Source organism: Rhinoderma darwinii, chromosome 7 (genome assembly GCF_050947455.1).
Source record: "Rhinoderma darwinii isolate aRhiDar2 chromosome 7, aRhiDar2.hap1, whole genome shotgun sequence".
Lineage (NCBI taxonomy): Eukaryota > Metazoa > Chordata > Amphibia > Anura > Rhinodermatidae > Rhinoderma > Rhinoderma darwinii.
This window is the reverse complement of record NC_134693.1, coordinates 67,687,583-67,704,866: the sequence shown is the minus strand read 5'-3', so window position 1 is coordinate 67,704,866 and position 17,284 is coordinate 67,687,583. Positions and strand designations below refer to the sequence as shown.

The 17,284-nt window shown below is 42.4% G+C and overlaps 1 protein-coding gene across 1 annotated transcript in view; it reads right to left on the bottom strand.

The window, feature by feature from the left end:
• The window catches only part of LOC142657459 (uncharacterized), a 116,519-nt gene that overhangs the window by 50,995 nt on the left and 48,240 nt on the right, over window positions 1-17,284 (bottom strand). The window contains exon 9 of the mRNA XM_075832491.1: window positions 2,516-2,567. Within this exon, the coding sequence (XP_075688606.1) occupies window positions 2,516-2,567 (52 nt within the window). The remainder of the gene's footprint in view (window positions 1-2,515; window positions 2,568-17,284) is intronic.

Genomic DNA, 17,284 nt, shown 5'->3' with positions numbered 1-17,284 from the left:
TAATGAACGTCACTGCTACGCCTCTGCAGGTCCTAGTGGCGGCTAACCACTACCTTTCACACTCGAGCGGTTGCTTGCAAACATCACAAGCAACCCAATTTCTTCTGCCGACAGGGAAACGGTGCCACAGCATTAGTTCGTAGTTCACAATTCAATTTGCGGGCTACCGTCCCTTTAAGACCAACTTGCCAATAAACAGCTGCTTTGCAGATAACAACACACTCTGCTTCACCAGAACTCTACAATGTAACACTTAACTTGTCTTGCAGGGCCTACTGGGTGCCAATAGGAGAGTCTGAGTGTCTTGTAGCTTTCAGCAGACTTTACCATATCAGAGCTGCTCCATTCAGAGAATCAGTAATACACTGGACTCTCTTTCGTTGTTCCTGGATAATAAGGATGCAATTCAGCCTCCATTCACTGCTTCAGGCTGAGGAAAGCCCTAACTCTCTTCCTCACAGGGTGCAGCCTCTCTCTCTCCTCTCTCTCTCCACATGTGTCACATGGCACAACTCTCCTCCACTTCCTGTCAGCCAGCTCTATATGTTAAACCATTGGTACTGCAGTGACACCTAGTGACTGCTAATAACATGACAGGCATACACTAGATAAAACAGGAGCAGTCATCACTCCACATGAGAGGAAATACAGAATGAAAGTACCAACAACCATGAAAGATACACAAAGAAGACAGTTCAACTTAAAGGCGCGGTATCACCCCCTTACAAACATGACTCACTATTTCCAACTGCATCCAACATTGACCTTCTGTGACCATGACTGACCACATCTGTGACTGATCATGTGGCCAACCTAAATATGAATGAATACTACAATGATGACTGGGACTATGACCATCCACAAAGGTGAACAAGTGTAATGTCCAATGAGCCACTGGGCTACTCCGCCGTAATGGTGTAGCTGCTGGCCGGATAGGTGAAATACAGTCACTGGTAGATGGTACCTTGGCGGCAGCTGGACACAGTCAGATAGTAGGTAGCGGATACTGGCTGGTGCTGGATTACTGGAAGCAGGCTGGTGTCGGATTAATTGAAGCAAACCACAGAGTACAGGATACCGGATTGATCACACACACATGATGCAGAATACAGGACTGGTCACGGACACAGGACTGGACATGGACACAGGACTCAGGATACAGAACAAGTCACGGACACAGGACTCAGGATACAGTGATAGTCACGGACACAGGATTCTGGAAACAGGATACAGAACCTTCGCAGGCTAACACGGGGTTAGTAACAACATTGCTTGAGTACTTAAAGAGGCTCTGTCACCACATTATAAGTGGCCTATCTTCTACATAATGTGATAGATGCTGTAATGTAGATTACAGCAATGTTTTTTTTATTTAGAAAAACTATGTATTTTCACCAAGTTATGACCTATTTTAGCTTTATGCTAATGACTTTCTTAATGCCCAACTAGGCGTGTTTTTACTTTTGACCAAGTGGGCGTTTTGGAGAGAATTGTACGACGCTGACCAAGTTGAGTGCACTGGCCCTTTAAAAGGTGGCCGGAGCACACACGCACTAGGGATCCGAAGTCTGTGAGCTGCAGAAGACAGGGAGTGCCGAGCAAGGTACAAGACCTGGCAGTGGGGAACGCCGTCAGATGCAGGGCCCGCCGCCGGCGTTACAACAAGCACATCTGTTTGTGGCTCTAAAAGGTCACAGTCAGTGGGTGACATAGTCTGTATTGGTGAGAGCCAGGGTAGGTCAAAGTTAGTATTAAGGTCCTATTACACGGCCCAATATGGGCCGTGAAAACGAGGGCCGATCAACGAGGCAGCTTGTTGATTGGCGCTCATTTGCTCATTTCACAAGGAGTAAGGCTTGGTTATGTAACGATCATTCGTCCCCATACATTTCCATCATGTTGGCAGCACATCTTTCTGTTTACACAGGGAGATGTGTCGCTGATAATGATAATATTTATTGCTGCATAAACAAGCAGATCAGCCGATGAACGAGCATTTACAGGTCAGTGATCGGGAACGAGCCTTCTATAAATTCTCGTTTGCCCGATCATTGGCCCGTGTGAAAGGACCTTTAGTGAGTTGCAGTGGTTTGTGACCTCTGATATCAGCCGACTGATGATGATCACTGTGTCTACTGTATGTCAACAAAGGCAGGGGGTTTGTCTAGTCATTGTTTTCCCTGGCCATTTTCTATTTTATACATTTAGCTTGTAATGCCCTTATAGTTGTCCTGTGACAATTGCATATTTTAGGTAAAAAATAGCTATAATTTTAGTTATTATAGTTAAAAAGTAACCATCAATACATAAAGCCCCCTAATGAGACTAAAAAATGTTACAAAATAAAAATCTTCTCCTTGTTTTTTCAACCATACTAACTATGCAGCTATGTAATAACGGAAAAAAAAAGTCTAAAATTACCTGCGTTTCTGTCATAATAAAATATAAATGTAGGCGTTAATGTATTTCAAAATACTGCTACAGAAAAACAAAACCCAATTATTCTGGTATTTACCTGTTTGCCAGTAATTTATCTTCTGTGCCTTGATCCACCTTTGAAAATCCTTCTGTAGATAAAATAATTAAATGTAACTTTTACAGAACTTTACAAATGAAATCTCTAAATACAGAGCAACATTTTGCAAAACAGATATAGCTCCTCCCAACACACAGCAAAGGATAAATATACTGTTACTGTAACCAGTCTAGTGCCAATGTGATCGTCTCATGGCCAGAACAGATTTTCATCCACTGAAAATAACCATTTAGAATCAAGAATTCCTTTGAATGACTGCATGACATTTGGACTGCTCACTGCTGGCATGTGAGGAGGTGACTTCATATGACACATAATTTCTTAAAGAGCCAAAGCTTTGGTCATTAAAGGGGTTTTCTCATAATCAATATTTATCACCTATCCACAGGATAGGTGATAAATATCTGATCGGTGGGGGTCCGACTGCTGGGACCCCAACCAATCACGGGAACAGACTTACCTAGCCATTCCTGGGAGTCCCATACGAATGGAGCGGTAGTGCACATGCTCCTCCACCGCTCCATTCATTTCTATGGGGTTGCCGAAGATAGTGCTCCTTCCACAGTCATCAGGGTTTCTAATCGGAGAAACTCATAGCTGGAAGTACAAGAAGGGAGGATCTCCCAACACATACCTCCAACGGAAAGGCTGCAACTTGTCTTACGGTATAGGCATACAGTGGTATATGTTGCCCATGGGGTCTCAATGCAAAAAAAATACAGCGCAAAATGTTTTTTTTACTGGGTGTCTCTAGATAGAATCACATAGTCAACTAAGCTATTCTATTCAGCAAATAAAAAGATATACTGGCAAATATCAGGCCGTCAGAGGCCAAAAGGACAATCTTTTACCCTCCGTCAAGTGAACGGGGGTATATGGATACATTTAATGTATACGCCCAGTGACGGATTACCAAAGGGGAGTTTTGGGCGACTGCCTGGGCTCAGGGTGGGCCCACTGCTTGGTGGCCCCATCCACCATTGGAATGCATCAAATGATGCTGCTGCAGAGAGCCATTGTCTTTCTGCTAAGCCATTTACTCTCGTAGGCCACAGGCTGGTTTAGGCTTGTGGCCTACGAGACACCATGAGCATGCTGATGACATCAGCAGCCCAGTATAGGCAGCGTGATAAGGTGACTGCATCCCGCCATCTGCGCCAGGCCACCGAGTTCATAGAGAGTAGGAAGTTCCAACTTATCGTCGCAACAGAAGAACAAGGCTAGGTGAGTTTACTTTTTTTCCCTAGTGGCGCAAAGGGGGCAACATTAATGGGGGGCACTATAAATAGGTGGGGACACTACTGTAGGGGAGCATAAAAATTATTAAAGTGGGGCCATAAAATAAGGCATTATTTCTGTAGAGGCATAGAAGTGGGCATTTTGACTGAAGAGTGGCATAAAAGTGAGTTTTATTAAAGTGGGGCATAAAGGGAGGGCAATTTTTACTGCAGGGGCATAAAAGGGGGAATTATTACTGTGGGACATAAAAGGGGCATTAAAAAAGGGAGCATAGAAAAGCACATTATTACCGTTATGGCATAAAAAGGTCCATTATTACTAAGCAGGAGCATAAAATGGGGCATTATTATTGAGTGGGGGCATAAAAGGGGACATGATTACTATAGGGGCATACAAGGGAGCATTATTACTGAATGGAGTATAAAAGGGGCTTTATTACGAATTGGGGCATTAAAGGGGGCATTAGTACTGAGCGGGGGCACAAAGGAGGCACTATAACTAGTGGAAGCGGACTAAATGTGGCATTTACTATGTGGAGCATTAAGGAGGCACAAAAGTGGGGTACCAATGGTGGCATTATTACTATCTGGGGGTGAGATGAGGAATGGGTAGGGATTGTGCTGGAACGGAAAGGAACCAAAAATGTCTGTGTATCAGATTCTGCAGAAACAAGTCATGGCCAAGAAGAGATGGCATTACTTGTTTCTGCAGAATTTGATACACAGACATCTTTGGTTCCTTGCCTTTCCAGCACACTCCCTAACTTACTATCTACCTATTCCTCACCTCATCCGTAGTGCCCCAGATGGTAATAATGCCACCTCTGGTGCCCCACACAGTAATAGTATCCCCCTTTTGTGCCTCCTATATGGGTGGTCTTGGCTTGATGAAGAAGAAATGAGAAAGTAATCTACTCAAATATGAGAAGATGTCACTATTCAGTAACAGTATGGAGGTATTATTCAGTCACTATGTGGTGGTAATGTGTGTTCAAGGTATGGAGGTTTTGTTTAGTAATAGTATGGTGGAATTATTTCGTCACTATGTGGTGGTAATGTGTGTTCATGCTGTGAAGGTATTATTTGTCGCTTGTATAATGGTATCATTGGCCTTGGTATGCTTGGTTTTGTTCAGTAACAGTATGGTAGTATTAGTAACGATTTGGTGATAATATGTGGTCATTGTATGGCAGTATTATTTGGCCCTTATATAGTGTTATTATTGGTAAGGTTGGTCTTGGTAAGCTGGGATCTGTTCAGTAACATTATGATGGTAATATGTATGGTGTTAATATGTCCTCCTTGTATAGTGCATAGTGTGGCACATTATGCACAATGATATGTAGGTGAGACTCACGTGTTAGGTGGGGTCCCATAGATTATGTACATTCCAGGACCCAAGATTATTTTAAACCATGACTGTATACACGAATAGCTTTTTCAGTATATATGCACAGATATAAACGTACTATTTGAAGTGCTTTTTCTTTTTACAACATTTGTAAAGGTAAATTCACACGTAGCGTAAATATTGTGGATTTTCCGCAACGGATTCAGTTGCGAAACATCTGCAGCATAATACAGTAGCAGCAGAGTGGATGAGATTTGAACAAGTCTCATCCACACTTTGTGTAAATGATAAGCGGAAAAACCGCTCAGAAATAGACCTGCGGTGAAATTTTTTTAATCTGCAGCATGTCAATTGTATTTGGTAATCGCTTCTTTTTTGTTACTCGTTTTCCTTATTGAATTCAGTGGGAGGTAAAACCCACAACGAATAGCATATGTTGCAATTTTTGCGGCAGAAAAGCTGCACCCCATGTGACCTCTGCAGCAAATCACAGACCGAAGCAGTCACATGGGATGGAACATCACCCCGGGGTTACAGAACGTCAGGGCGTCGGAGGGACACATCGCCATGGTAAGTATTTGGTGCGGTTTCTCGGACGAAATTCCCTGTGGGCAACAGGGGGGAAACGCTATGTACGCATTCACCCTCTGTGAACTTACCCAAACATTGAGCCATCATGAGTGTTGAATATTGTTTTGTTTGTTTTCTATTACAAACCTTTCCCCTCTTTTTCATGTATGTTCTTTCTAAACACATTGTAGTCCTCCACATTCATTATCCACTCATGGTTCTCAGAGAGTCAGGTTTCTGAAACACCTAATACCTCATAATAATAATACTACATTGTGTTAAGACTTTTTTTATTTGCCGATATTACCTACAACTCTATCACTTTATTTTCCAAGGACTACACGCACTTTCTAGTCACCACCCCTCTTGTGTTACTAACCCCAAGCGTCCCTTAATCGCAATTAATCCCTGCTGTACCTCAGTCTCTATTTATTTTGTGTAGTCCAGATTTTATACACTCCTAACATTGAAATTGCAACACCAAAAAGGGTAAGACATAAGGTTATGCAAATCGAGAAAGAAGCAGGTGTCGCTAAGATTTGCAAATGATCAAATTTTCAAGCACCTAGCTCCAATCTGTGGCATGTGGAAGGGGCATAAAAGACAGATTAAAAGCAAAGTTTGTTAGCCACATGACACTCAAAAATCGGATCAAGTTCTGTGGAATGATTGTGCGATGTCTCCTGTTTTTCGACGTGCCAGATATCGCCACTTGTAGCAAACTGAGACGGACAGAATCCTTGAACTGAGAGAACTTGGTTCATCACTCCGGCAGATTGATATGAGCCTAGGCCGAGATGTCAGCACTGTTTAACGTTGTGTGTCCCAGAGGTTGGGAGAACAACAATGAATGGGAATGACAGCAAGAGGTGCGCTGAGGCGAACGGCTGCACAGACGGATCGTTTGATTGAAAGAATGGCGCGTAGTGATCCATTCTGTACTGCAAGTGAAATTGGATGTCACATCCTAAGACTAGGGCGGCAACCAATGTCGACACAAACCATCAGAAGGCGTTTGCACAAAATTGGACTACGAGCCAGATGTCCAGTTACAGGTGTTCCATTGACCACATGCCACCGCTTTCAAAGGCCACCATGGTGCACAGCAAGATGGCAATGGAGGCTGGTATGGAGGTTTATCCTCTTCAGTGAAGAGTCCCGCTTTTATCTAGGACACAATGATAGCCAGAGATTGGTCTGGAGACTATGGGGACAACACCATGAAGAGGCCTACACATGGGAACGTCACACCGGTCCAGCTCCCGGCATTATGGTGTGGGGTGGCATAATGTACAGTATCCGGACCCCTCTAGTCTTCATTTCAGGTACACTAACAGCTCGGCGTTACATTGATTTGGTCGTGGAACCAATGGTACTGCCATTTCTCCAAAGTGTCCCAGAAGCCGTTTTTCAACAGCAAAATGCCAGGCCGCATGTTGCTCGTGCTGCTGTGAGCAGCCTGTGTGGCCTGAACGTTGTACCGTGGCCTGCAGCATCTCTGGATTTGTCTCCCATCGAGCACATCTGGGATGTCATTGGTCGGCAATTGCAAAGGGAGCTGCCAGCAACCAATCTTGATCATGTGCGTGCCAAAGTGCATTCAGCGTAGGAATAACATTCCCTAGACAACCATTAATAACCTCATTCATAGAGTGCCAATGCGTGTCAGTGAGTGTATTTCTGTGTGTGGCACTCATACTCGATACTGAATAAATATACCGTTTGTAATATTTTGATTCCATTTCTTAATTATTTACATACACTACCGTTCAAAAGTTTGGGGTCACCCAGACAATTTTGTGTTTTCCATGAAAACTCACACTTATATTTATCAAATGAGTTGCAAAATGACTAGAAAATATAGTCAAGACATTGACAAGGTTAGAAATAAGGATTTTTATTTGAAATAATTATTTTCTCCTTCAAACTTTGCTTTAGTCAAAGAATGCTCCATTTGCAGCAATTACAGCATTGCAGACCTTTGGCATTCTAGCTGTTAATTTGCTGAGGTAATCAGGAGAAATTTCACCCCATATTTCCATAAGCCCCTCCCACAAGTTGGATTGGCTTGATGGGCAATTCTTGCGTACCATACGGTCAAGCTACTCCCACAACAGCTCTATGGGGTTGAGATCTGGTGACTGCACTGGCCACTCCATTACAGATAGAATACCAGTTGCCTGCTTCTTCCCTAAATAGTTCTTGCATTATTTGGAGGTGTGCTTTGGGTCATTGTCCTGTTGTAGGATGAAATTGGCTCCAATCAAGCGCTGTCCACAGGTTACGGCATGGCGTTGCAAAATGGAGTGATAGCCTTCCTTATTCAAAATCCATTTGACCTTGTACAAATCTCCCACTTTACCAGCACCAAAGCAACCCCAGACCATCACATTACCTCCACCATGCTTGACAGATGGCGTCAGGCACTCTTCCAGCATCTTTTCACTTGTTCTGCGTCTCACAAATGTTCTTCTGTGTGATCCAAACACTTCAAACTTCGATTCGTCTGTCCATAACACTTTTTTCCAATCTTCCTCTGCCTGTGTGCTTTTGCCCATATTAATCTTTTCCTTTTATTAGCCAGTCTCAGATATGGCTTTTTCTTTGCCACTCTGCCCTGAAGGCCAGCATCCCGGAGTCGCCTCTTTACTGTAGACGTTGACACTGGCGTTTTACAGGTATTATTTAATGAAGCTGCCAGTTGAGGACCTGTGAGGCGTCTATTTCTCAAACTAGAGACTCCGATGTACTTGTCTTGTTGCTCAGTTGTGCAACAGGGCCTCCCACTTCTCTTTCTACTCTGGTTAGAGCCTGTGTGTGCTGTCCTCTGAAGGGAGTAGTACACACCGTTGTAGGAAATCTTCAGTTCCTTGGCAATTTCTCGCATGGAATAGCCTTCATTTCTAAGAACAAGAATAGACTGTCAAGTTTCACATGAAAGCTCTCTTTTTCTAGCCATTTTGAGAGTTTAATCGAACCCACAAATGTAATGCTCCAGATTCTCAACTAGCTCAAAGGAAGGTCAGTTTTATAGCTCCTCTAAACAGCAAAACTGTTTACAGCGGTGCTAACATAATTGCACAAGGGTTTTCAAGTGTTTTCTAATCATCCATTAGCCTTCTAACACAGTTAGCAAACACAACGTACCATTAGAACACTGGAGTGATGGTTGTTGGAAATGGGCCTCTATACACCTATGTAGATATTGCATTAAAAAACAGACGTTTGCAGCTAGAATAGTCATTTAGCACATTAACAATGTATAGAGTGTATTTCTGATTAATTTAATGTTATCTTCATTGAAAAAAACTGTGCTTTTCTTTCAAAAATAATGAAATTTCTAAGTGACCCTAAACTTTTGAACGGTAGTGTATCATTAACATGTCTATCGATCCTGTGATTTCCACAATTCCAAAACTTTTTCTACTTGGTGTTGCAATTTCAATGTTGAGGAATGTATCTCCAACCTCCTCCACCCATAGATCCTAGTTTAAAATCTCCTCTAACTATACGACTGTTTCTACTTTAATGAATAGCAAAGCTACATTTTTAGCTTCCAAATCATCACGATATCCAGTTTGTCCTTGTGTAACATCTGTGGTTGCTGACCACAAACTTCTTCCGTCTGGTCGACGCCCTTCTCTCCAGAGATGTCTGCACATGCGGCCGTCCTGTTCCACAGTGACCACCAGGGCACGCTCTCGAGCTCAGTCCAGCCTTGGAGCCAGAGCGCAAACAGGTGTAAGATTGAGCTAATTGCTCCCAGAGCACCCTGGACTATAAGATGAGCTCTGGCCCTTCCTGCCTTGCCTGAGCCTTGTTGTCATTATCCTAGTATATCTATGTAAATGGTCTCCTAAGTGGTTTCCAGTTCCCAGTGTTGACCGTTCCTGCTACCTGTATCCCGTTCTATCCTGGTCAAGTGCCGTGTTGAGCTGAAGTCATGCTGTGTTGTGTTCCACGCCTGTCCTGCTACACCACGCCTGGCGCCTGCCTGCTGCCTAGTCCCAGTCGAGCCTATCTTGCTACTATCTGAGCTAACACAGGTACACTATACGAACTATAGACTGTGACCTGTGTCCTGTTGGCCAGCTGCCATACCGTCAAGGCGGTACGGTGCAGTGGGTCCACATACCCAACGTGACACCTTGACATCTTAAATGCCACACAAATCTTTACAAAAGGCATTAGAACCACGAGCCTATCCAATTTGTCACTTACCTATCTCTATAACTAACTACCCCAGACAATCAGATTAATTCCCAACATCCACAGTTTTAAATATGCCCTGAAAAGACATCTTTTTAGACAGGCCTATCACATTCCCTAATCTGATTCCTTTCCCTGGCCCTCCATTTACATTAGTCATGAGAACTTGACCCCCTCATTCAGCAGTATCCCTCACACTTCTTGCACCCTAATGCACTTTATATCTGTCATACACAGATAGTGGTAGTATTTGCAGAGTATGTGCCCGTGAAAAACATTCCGCAGTCCATCCGTATCTGTAATTACGTATCTGCAATATTTGTGGAAGGTTGAAAATTATGAATCTAGTTGTCCCAACCCCCTGAGTTGGTCACATGCTAGAAGTCCCAACCCCCTGATATGGTCACTGGTGCCATTTTAGTTGCATTTTTCCTTGTTGAGAGCTCTGTCTGATTCCTCTGCTGACCTAGCTGTGGTTTCTGGCAATTCCTTGACTGCAAAGATGTCCAGCTTTCCTGTGGATGATGTTCACTGGACTGGCTCCTCTCGCGGCGATTTTGGCAGCAAGCACCAATGCTGGACGAAGAACCAAAGAGAATGATGAGGAGGTATTGGGTTCACCCCATTGTCTCCTAACGGACTAGGTAGGGTCATTTCGACACCCTGTACACTGACCTGCAGCAGCACCTGGACAAGTTTCACAGCTACTGTCATCTGTCCATCGCTGCCTTTGATCATCGTCTGGTTGACCTGCGACAGTGCATTTCTCCCGGGAAACGGCTTATCTTCACCCTCAGGTAAGAACACATAACATAATGTCCCCTTTCACCGTTTCCCCATGTCTCCCTTGAATAGATAGCAGTCTTGTTGTCCTCTTTGTCCCTTGGCTTATTGTTGCCATTTTGCCCTGGTACTGGTTATAATATTTATTTTTTTATGGCAACCGGGAACTCAGTTGCATCGCTGCATTTCGAGTTTCTGCTGGGTTCCTCCACCAATTCGTGGATCAACTGACTGACCTGCGAAGTGATCTGTCAGCGACTATTTCTCTGTGGTGCTGTTGGCCTTGGCTGACAGTGACTACCGGTTTGTAATTATAGACATAGGGGCCTATGGGAGCTCTGCTGATGCTGGCATCTTTAGGACTTCCAGAATGGATGAACGGCTTCAATCCAACCAGCTCGTCCTTCCTGAACCAAGAAATCTGCCTGGATCTTCTTGACCTACTACATCATTTGACATCGTGGCTGATGAAGGCTTTGGACTGTCCCCCCATGTGGCTTGGATGACCAGAGGTGCATTTTTAACTATCGCCTTACCCGTGCGAGGTGGTATGTGGAGTGTGCCCTTGGAATTCTGAGCAGCAGGTGGTGGGTGTTGGAGTCCGCTATGCAGATGAGTCCGGATCATGTGACACTGGTTATCCAAGTCAGTGTCATCCTCCACAACTTTTGCCGGATTCACAATGCTGTTTTGGACTGAGAGCTGCAGCAATACATGCCAACATCAACAATTCTTCTGGAACAGAGCCAGTATGAAAGACCTGGAGCGTCAGGACTGGCAGTCCGGGAAATCTATGCTGACTATATTTTCTGTCACCTGATGGATCTGTTCCATGGCAGATAGATGCTATATGATAGAACTATCGTTCTGGGACTATTGAGTTTACAGTTTTTACTAGTCCAGTTTAGTTTGTTTCGTTAAAGTTAGGTTAGGGACTCGCAAGAGAATGAGGACCCTTGACGTGTATTGCAGACTTAAAGTCTTTCTGAATACTGTACTTTTTTTATGATAAATTTCCATATCTCAATTATTTATTTGTACATTTTTTAATGGTATTGTATACAGAAAATTCGAACTAATACCTCATCCATTGTGAAAGTAAAGAACAATGTGAAAAAAGAATTGTTATAAATAAAGTTATATAAAACCTGTGTATTATTTTTCCTGTGTGTGCGTACTCCCCTGTGTAATGAACCACACATGGCTTTTTGACTACTCATAACCTATCCAATTGACATTTTGTCAGTATATAAACGTCTGGTGTTCTGGGTCACTGACCTACAGCTATCATATCATGATGACCTGTACTCTGGATAGGTTATTTGTATTTAAAAAATGTAATATCAGCTTTCCGGAGAAGTCCGAAGGGAGCAACTGTGCGAAATTTATAAAATAATGGCTCTTCATTTTTTTTTTTGAGTAAGACAGTCTGTCTTGTCTTTTTGGAGCAGAAAGGGCTCATCGGGTTCCTTCTTGTGCCCCAGCATATGGAGGCTTACCCCACATGATCCTTTGCAAATTGATGCTGTCCTCAGAGAGGGGAACAGTTTCATGGAAACAAAATTGCAATGTACCTGGACTACATCAGAGAGACGCAGCAAGCCTGGTTTAAATTTGTTAAAGTTAAGAAAAGGTTGAGGGAAGCAAATATAAAATACCCCCTGTTGTTCCCTTCTAAACCTAGGGTGTTGTGTCAGGAACCAGGGTACTTCTTTCAGGACCCAGTAGAGGTGGCGAAATGGAGGGATACTAAAGAGATTAAATAAGCATGTCCTGGGTTCTCTCCAAAATAGGTATTATAATTAATGGTTTTGTTTCTGCTATCCTGTTGGGCGTTGGGGGAGACAAGTGGGCTATTAGACTGAGTTAAGAGGTTCTATTACTCTGTGTAAAACAGTGATGGTTCAGGAGGGAAGGGATGGGCGAAAGAGATTGGGGTTAAAAATTACTATTTTTTCTTTTATATATTTTTTTCCTTCCTGCTAAAAGAGTGTCAAATAAAAAAAGTTATATTAAATGTATTTGCAGTTGTTGGTATGGAATGTGAGGGACCTAACCGACAGAAAAAGGGAGAGTAGCTGTATTTAGGGTAATATGGAACCATCTACCGGGGGTAATTTGCCTCTTAGAAACACAATTCATTCAAGAGAGTGAATATGTTACATGGAAATTGGAGGAAAATATAATTTACTCTACTCTGTGTACTGAAAAGGTGTTAGTATTCTACTTCATAAAGTAGTTAAAGGGACGGTAAAAATAAATAAATAAATAAATCAAGTCGATAATAAGGGGAGATATGTCTACTTGCTCATGGAATTAGGAGCAAATAAAGTCGTTTTGGCCTTTATTTACATTCCACCGCCATATACCCATGAGGTCCTTCTCTCTTTGACCAAATTCGTTCAGCAAAGCTGGGACCATCCTGTAATTGTAATGGTGGATTATAATTGTATTATTAATAGGAAAGTTGACAGGATGGGACTTGACGGTGGCTGCACTGCAGAATATGTGTCTCCGCTTTTGAGACTTATGAAAGAGGTGGGGTGGATAGATGTGTGGAGAGCTAAAAAGCCTGAAGGGATGGCATTCTCATGTTACAACAAATTTAGTAACACTTTATCGAGAATAGACCTGGTCCTGGGCTCCCAAGAGGCTATGTCAATGGTGCAGATTATTGTGTATGAGCCTAAAAGCATCTCAGATCACTCCCCACTGTTAGTGGGACTAGAAATAGAAAAGCAGAAGAGTCTTAGCAATAATTTAAAAATAAAATCTTATTGATTGCCTTTGTTGCGGAGTGAGGTTAAAATTATAAATGAGATGTGCTTTTTTTTTTCTTACACCAATATAGGTTCGGCATCAGTGATCTGGGATGCTTCAAAGGCATTCCTGAGGGGACTAATGTATAAATTAGTTATGGGTATTAAAAGGGACTTTCGCAAGGAAGAGCATGAGGCTAAGCTTGAAGCAGGAAGAGCTGAGGCAGACTTATACTAGGCGGGATGAAGAATCGAAACAAGGGTGGGAGGTATAAATATAGGGTGGTACTGGATAGAAATGCACAGGGTAAAATTTTCTTCTCAGATCAAAGGAGCTTCCTGGAAGGAGGAAGACCTGGGAAACTACTTGTTAGGATGATCAGAGTTCAAGAAACCACCACGAAGATCACAGCAGTAAGGGATGAGAAGGGAGTGGTGAACCAGCAAGATAAAATTTAAGAGGTTTTATCAGGAGCTTTATAGATCACAAAAAATGTTCGAACTGAGGAGGAATTAAAGGATTTGTTGAGGAGAGTGCCCTCCCTAAATGATCAGGTCAGGAGAAAAAAATGGCAGAGGCAGATAATGTATTACAACAGAAGAAATATGGAAGGTGGTAAGAGAGTCCTCTAAATTTAAAGCCCCAGATGGGCTTCCCTTTGAGATATAGCGGAGATATGGAACAGTACTTGTTCTGAGACTTACGACTTTGGCTAATGAAGTCCAAAACAGATATGGTTTAACCCAATCAATGTATGAAGCAACAATAACTCTCTTACTCAGACAGGGAAAGGAGAAAATTAATGCTAAATCCTATCGCCAGATTTCACTCCTGAATGCAGACGTAAAAATAATAGCAAAAGCGTTGCCTAATATATTGAGATCAGTTATAACCTTACTGATACATTGCGACCAGTGTGGGTTTATACCATGTAGGTAAACGCTTCACAACATCAGCAGACTGTATGGGAATATAGAGGAGAGCGAGGGGGGACGACGACTCCATCCTGTCGTTAGATGCTGTTAAAGCGTTTGACAGGTTGGAGTGGTCTTTCCTCTGACATTTGATGGAGGGTTATGGTTTTGGACCAAAATTCATATATTGGGTAAAAGCTCTCTATAGGGATCCTAGATCAGTGGTTTTGGTTAATGAAGAGCTGTCAAAGGTTTTTCAATTATCTAGGGGTTCTAGGCAGGGTTGACAGGTTTAAAAATAAATTGGGGAAAGACCAGTTTGTTACCACTAGATAGAGAAATTAGACATGAGAAAATAAAGATTTTGGGGGAAAGAAGACACGTTAAGTATCTCGGTATAGTGATATCCGGGGATATAAGAAGTTAAATGTAACACCCTTTTGCAAAAAAATTAATCTAAGGTTAAAATCTGGCATAAACTATATGGCAGATAGAATAAGTTTAGGTAAGATGACATATTATGTATATTTTGGAAAATAGCCCTATATGTCTGGGGGAAATTATAGAAAGTTTAATGAGAGATCTGGTGTTTAGAGGCAAGAGCAAGAATTAGATTACAAGCCCTCAACTAGGATGAAGAAAAGGGGGGGCTGGTGGTCCAATACTTCAGACTGTACTACTGGGCTACCCAGCTACAATATCTCGTTAATTGGGAGGAATTGTGCAGTTTGAAAGGGATGGTTAGTAACAGTAAAGGGAAGATTAGGGATATCTGGGACTTGCTGGAAATTGGCCAGTCAAAAAGAGGAAAAAAAGAAGAAACCTCTAAATACATTATTACATAGGTTGTATCTGCAGGTAAAGTAGGTGCTTAAGATCCAAGGCGCTTTGAAGTTAATCTTCCCAAATTTACAGTTATAAAATAGGGGGGTAAAGAAAATTCAGGATGGAGTTTTTTGGCATACAGACTGAAATTTGTTGATTTTTAGAGTTTGATGTGGAGGAACTCGAGTGACCACAGAGCCAAGATTCAAATCCAACCGCTTTGGGGTGAATTGGAGTGCTGATTGTGATTCAGACCTTTTCATCCAACCTTCAGTGCCTGACCTTAGAAATGCTCTTTTGGCTGAGTGGGCAATAGTTCCCACAGACACACTCCAAACTAGTGGAAAGTCTTTCCAATAGAGTGGAGGTTGTTAAAGAGGCAAACGGGGGCCCAACTCCATATTAGAGGCCATGGATTTGGAATGAGATGTCCATTAAATTTATATAGGTGTGATGGTAAGGTGTCCACATATGTTTGGCCATATAGTGTAGATAAGTGCACCAGTCAGGGTTGCCTCTGTCCATAAAGTAAAAAAAATGATCTTTGTATAGTTCTGCTTTTTTTAAGCTGGAATACTTGTTCAGGTTATTGTGATTAGAGTTATCAGAATTTTACAATTGTCAGTAAGTGCTGTAAATACATACACAGTAGTATTCTGAGCCAATTTGTTCATAAAAAATTTGGTCTATGTGATTTTTATCTAAGTTGTCCAGAAAAAAAAATAAAGGAGGTTGACAACCCTGGCTTTAGTACACCAACTATAATTTAGTGTTGGCCATATGGTTCTGTGTTAAGAGCTTGAAACCATATTTAGTGGCATAGTTGTAGTGTTGCCTGTTATGCAGATATACCCAGGCCCTGTGGTACATGAGAGAGCCCAAAAGCCCCTCTGCAACATTTGACAACAGCACTACTATAGGTGGCATGGAATGGTTGGGGGCCCTGGTATACACTTCGGATCAGGGCCTAGAAGCTTCAATGTATATATTTAACCCGTTCCTGACATTTGAGGTCACTGTACTTCATGGCCGGAAAGGGGTAGTATGGAGCAGGCTCATGAGCTGAGCCCGCTTCATACCCAACAAATAGCAGATGTTGCAATTTTTTCAGCGGAAAAGCTACAATTCTGCTACAAATATCACAACTCAGAGAAAAATACAAAAAACTTATACTTACCCAGAATTCTGTGCTTCTTCATCCAGGCCGGCCTCCTGGGATGATGTTTCATCCTATGAGACTACTGCAGCTAATTGCAGGATGCAGTAGTAACATGGGATGAAACATCATCCCTTGAAGCCAGCCTACAGGGATGCGTGCCATGGCTACGTAAGTATGAAAATTTTTTATGTGCAGTTTTCAGCAGCAGATATTCCAGCCGAAAAACTACACCACAATTTGGTGCAGTTTTTCGGTCGGAATTCCGTGCAGCCAGCAGGGCGGATACGCTGTGTACTTTTACGCAGCATATTGGCCCCATATGAACATAGCCTTAATGGTTCCATTAAACTACAGCTTGTCCCCGCAAAAAGCTAACCCTCATACGGCTATGTTAACAGAAAAATGAAAAATTTATCGCTTTAGGATGGCGGGGATAAAAAAAAACAGCTGCAAGGGGTTAGTCCTTATCTTTTCTATGTAATATACGCTACAAATACAATAGCTGTACATGCATCAAACTAAGGCTTAGTTAACATCTCCATTGGAGTCTCCCTTAGGGGCCTCCGTCTCAGATTCCAACAAAAATAATAGCGCAGCATGCTGTGCTATTATATCCTGTAAAACCACGGACACCACTAGTGACCGACGGAACCCACTGACTTTAATGGGTTCAGTCATGTTTCCGTCGGCCGCTAGTGGTGTCCGTGGTGCAATGGAACCTGTGTGTCCGATATTTTTGTTGCTCTGCTCCTATGACGGAGCAGAGCAATGGAAATACCGAATGCAGATGTGAACATAGCCTAAATAATGTCTCACAGAAGTTTTTGTCAAGCAGATTTTGAAATGCCAGCTTTTGACGCTATTTTTTTGCCATAGCTTTTTTTTCAATGAAGCAAATGCAAAAACCACAGGCAGATTTTGGTAAAAAAAAACACAACA